Raw genomic sequence first — 4,150 nt, forward strand, 5'->3', positions numbered from 1 at the left:
GTCAATTTCTTAAGGCTTAGGGCTTAAATCACCTATTGTAGACCGGCACTTATACTTGATTGTGATTGGTCAATTTCTTAAGGCTTAGAGCTTAAATCACCTATTGTAGACCGGCACTTATACTTGATTGTGATTGGTCAATTTCTTAAGGTTTAGGGCTTAAATCATCTATTGTAGACCGGCACTAGTGAAATTATAAATTTTCTAGTAAATTCACTCATTTTTGTGATTTTTATCCTCACTTGAATTACAGAATCGATACCCTGTTTTTTAAACATATAATGTATGTAAGCGTCGATAAGAGATATTATTAGATTATATATGCGCAGCATATCCGTGATCATGAATATTATATCTAATCATGTCACATTATACGTAAGCATTTGAAGATATTAAATGAGAAACACCATACGGAAGTTTTCTATAGAAACGTAATGATAATGTACATGTAAATAATGCTTCAGGTTAAACTATTGCTTACGAGAGGCGTATGGATAAGTTGCTCCAGGCAGAAAGACAATTTCCAAGATTTGATTCATCCAGAAGGGCGGGAACCCAACATTCCGCATTATGTGGAACGCGAAGGAGAAAATGCTGATCTGAAGAGAGCACGGTATCATACCATTTTTGTTATAGTAAACAGTTAAGGCTGGTTTATGCAGGCCGTAACTGTTAATTTATGCCGGAACCGTTAAAGTTTAACAGTAGGATTATTGTAATCCTAGTGTTAAACTTTAACGATTCCGGCATAAATTAACAGTTACGGCCTGCATAAACCAGCCTTTAATCTCACATTGATTGAAAGTAACAAATTCCTCTCTTTATTTTTCGTTATTATGTGTATTATATCAAATATTTTTTAGTTATTAGTTATAATTAGATCAAAATAAATTGATTAAATTATTAATACTAGAATTATTATTTATATATATATCTACCACTGATAATCTGCTGTTGAAAATATTTGTAAATATATTTTTGTGATACATTCTATTTTCTATTACTTTAGATTGATATATCAATCTCGTAAACGCGGGATGTTGGAGAACGGTTTGCTTCTTAGCACATTCGCAAAGAAGTATTTGAATACATTTAATGATACGCAGTTAAGACTTTACGATCAACTTATAAATTTGCCAACTAATGATTGGGACATATTTTATTGGGCAACTGGTGTTAAACCAACCCCGCCCGAATTTGATAATGAAGTGATGGACATGTTGAAAAAGCATACTCGGAATGAAGATCGACAAGCTAGGATAATGCAACCTGATCTGTAAATGATGTATAACATAGTAATAATATTAACAGAATGTAATATATAATAATACAGTAGTTTAAATTAATGCAATTAGAATAAATAATAAATTATTGTGATATATATACAATACACATGTGTGTAAAATTATTAAAGAAAAAGTAATCTTATTTTTGAAGAGATCTGGAATTATTTTCTCTATCATAATACATATATCCATGTGAAATAATTAAGAGAACGAGAAAGATAATATCATCTAGATGTATCAAACATATACATTGGCACATTGTAACTTGCTATCTTTTCGCATGTCTAATAAAATCATCTATATTGAACAAAATATTTTATCATAAAAACCTTTTTATGTACACTTTTCTCGTGAATTCTTAGAGCATATACACAAATATAATGCATAGTTTACAGAAACACTTATTATTAAATTATTTTATTCTATAAAATGGCTAGAACGCCATAGATAATTTTGGCCATTATATATCCCAAGATTTGTACAGGAATTATAAATGCACCACAAACTCCGAAAATAATATATCAGAGATGGAGAAAAGAAATACAATTAACTAATATGCATGTATCTATTAGGATTTGCGAGATATTGTTTTGTCTGACTAAAACTTGCAAGTCCTATCGTCTTCTTTGTAGCTGCATTAGATTTTGTCGCTGAATTTTTTGATGTGCCTCTTGACGAACCTCTTCCCCTCCCCGCGCTACTAATGTGTAAAAATATTCATTATCACATAAAAATAATCTATAAAAAGACATAACATCATATATACTTTTATATTACCTTGAGCCACCTCGTCTATACTTTTTGTTGGCGCTGTTAGATCTATTACCAATCTTCCGTTTCTTACCGCGGCGATTGCTAGTACTACTACGAGAATAGTTGGAAGCGTTGTCATCCCAGGTACTATTGTTGTCATCATTATCATCATTATCTTGTTCTTCTTCATCATTTTCGTTTTCCAATACTGAGAATAATAGAGATTACTCAATATAATATGGAATATTAATTTACACAATACATAATCTTACAGTTCATTATGTGCGCAAATATCATATATGTACCAATTTTTTCTGCTGCGTATTTCTGTGTAATCTCTAAGAGAGCTTTGCCATATTTAACAAAGTTAGCCTTAGTGACGTGTGGTATTTGTAACATGGCTTCTTCATTCTCCGGTAAACGCTGGCTCATAGCTCTGACAGCTACCATATTCATGATAGAGGAAGCAGAAACATCTAGTGTACTAGCAATTCCCCGTATTATTGTCATCAATTCGGCATAGCAACGGTCTTGCAATTCTTTTATAATGCCATCAATTTTCTTTGTGACTGTCGAAACTGTGGCTGTGCCACCTGTAGATTTATTTGATTGTCTTGTTGGGATTTGTACCTATTTGAAATTAAATAAAATATACAATATATAATGAGATACAATGAAAAACTTCAATGTATGCTAATATGATGTGAACATTAATAATTAATAATGAAATTAAAATTTGTATTCAATTATATATTTTATAAACTGCGAATCTCTTTTTTTTTTTCAGATAATACCTTTACATTTTTTCTCGTCATGAGTTCACTCGCTTTTGGTCCGATTTTTAAATATGCACAAGCAATTTCATTATTAATATACATATTTTCTTGCAAATATTCTTGCAGTACCATATAATGTAAAAGGCGTTCTATATTACTTTTGTCCCACGATTTACCGCGACCATATAGAGGATGTTTTGTAAGACCTATAATTTAAAAAGGAATATATTTAATATATTGTTATAAATATTGATTTATTATTGAACATAAACTGGATATAAACCTGTTTCTCTAATCTTTTTAAGATCACTACCCTTAAAAATATGTGATAAGAGTATTAGTGTAAGTTTACAATTCTTTCTGTTGTTGATATCTCGTACAGCTTTCATAATCTCTTTTGCATCTTCAGTTGCATCCAGCAGTGTAATCTCTTCCTAAAATTACTCATCTCAGTAATAATCCCATTACGTTATCGCAATAATTATTTATTCAATACATGTAACATACCTTGCATCTGCAGTTATCACATGCGGTTGTTTTATTTGAGATACATTGTTGTCTATCAAATATTTCTCCAAAGTAATTAAGCTGCAGTGATCTACGACAATCTGTAGTATTTTCGCAAAATGCTACCATTTTAAATAAATTATCCATATGTGTACTAACGACTTGTGGATTTGGGTTATCCAATTCGATCATTTTTCTGATCCTGTGCATGTCTGCATAATTATAAAACAAAACGCAATCTGCTATCTCGCCGTCACGACCAGCGCGGCCACTTTCCTGATAATAGCCTTCTATGGATTTTGGTAGAGCAGCATGTATTACAAAGCGCACATTTGGTTTATCAATGCCCATTCCGAAAGCTATAGTCGCGCAGATAACATGTATCTAAAAAGAAGATGTATACATAAGAAAGAATACAATTGTGTGACAAGACAAATATAATTATAATAAAAAAAATTGCCATAAATATGTAAAAAATGTACTTCGTCAGAGATCCATCTTCCTTGACAGTTGCCTCTTTGATTATCAGTGAGCCCTGCGTGATAACTCAACGCTTTGATACCATTCTTTTTCATTTGCGCAGCATAATCGTCGCAATCCTTGCGCGATAAACAATATACAATGCCGCAAGCGTTTCTATACTTTGTCATTATCATAGCAATAACTTCGTCGGAGCAATTTTTCCCTTTCTTTGAGATTATACTATATCTCAAGTTAGGCCTGTTGAAACTCGACATAAACCTAAAAATATAATCATTAATTATTTTACTCGAATATATATATATATATATATATCTCTCTCTCTCTCTCTCTCTCTCTTTCTCTCTC

General features: G+C 31.5%; 2 protein-coding genes across 4 annotated transcripts in view; one reads left to right on the plus strand and one right to left on the minus strand.

Annotated features, from left to right (window-relative positions):
* The first annotated feature begins 213 nt into the window (after window positions 1-213).
* On the plus strand, window positions 214-1,598 carry LOC115238395 (succinate dehydrogenase assembly factor 2, mitochondrial-like). Its single transcript, XM_029812178.1, has 3 exons — window positions 214-375; window positions 465-613; window positions 1,010-1,598. The coding sequence occupies exons 1-3, from the start codon at window positions 322-324 to the stop codon at window positions 1,278-1,280; spliced, it is 474 nt and encodes a 157-aa protein (XP_029668038.1). The 5' UTR covers window positions 214-321; the 3' UTR covers window positions 1,281-1,598.
* LOC115238392 (Bloom syndrome protein homolog) overlaps window positions 1,587-4,150 on the minus strand; it is a 7,296-nt gene continuing 4,732 nt past the window's right edge. Inside the window, exons 9-15 of one of the 3 annotated variants that reach the window (XM_029812171.1) lie at window positions 3,805-4,063; window positions 3,323-3,706; window positions 3,099-3,249; window positions 2,945-3,021; window positions 2,345-2,669; window positions 2,064-2,247; window positions 1,587-1,986 (exon numbers count right to left, since the gene is read on the minus strand). In XM_029812171.1, coding sequence (XP_029668031.1) covers window positions 1,833-1,986; window positions 2,064-2,247; window positions 2,345-2,669; window positions 2,945-3,021; window positions 3,099-3,249; window positions 3,323-3,706; window positions 3,805-4,063 — 1,534 coding nt within the window. In that variant the 3' untranslated portion in view covers window positions 1,587-1,832. Of the gene's footprint in view, window positions 1,987-2,063; window positions 2,248-2,344; window positions 2,670-2,833; window positions 3,022-3,098; window positions 3,250-3,322; window positions 3,707-3,804; window positions 4,064-4,150 lie in introns of all 3 variants that reach the window. The other 2 variants (XM_029812170.1, XM_029812169.1) reach the window with 2 other exon arrangements.

Source organism: Formica exsecta, unplaced genomic scaffold, assembly GCF_003651465.1.
Source record: "Formica exsecta isolate Colony F162 unplaced genomic scaffold, ASM365146v1 scaffold333, whole genome shotgun sequence".
Taxonomy (NCBI): Eukaryota; Metazoa; Arthropoda; class Insecta; order Hymenoptera; family Formicidae; genus Formica; species Formica exsecta.

Excerpts from the sequence above, each read along its gene's own strand:
- LOC115238395 (XM_029812178.1), top strand. The coding sequence starts at position 322 with ATGCGCAGCATATCCGTGATCATGAATATTATATCTAATCATGTCACA. Across the intron at positions 376-464 it reads CTAATCATGTCACATTATAC|GTTAAACTATTGCTTACGAG; the intron begins GTAAGCATTTGA and ends ATAATGCTTCAG. Across the intron at positions 614-1,009 it reads GCTGATCTGAAGAGAGCACG|ATTGATATATCAATCTCGTA; the intron begins GTATCATACCAT and ends CTATTACTTTAG.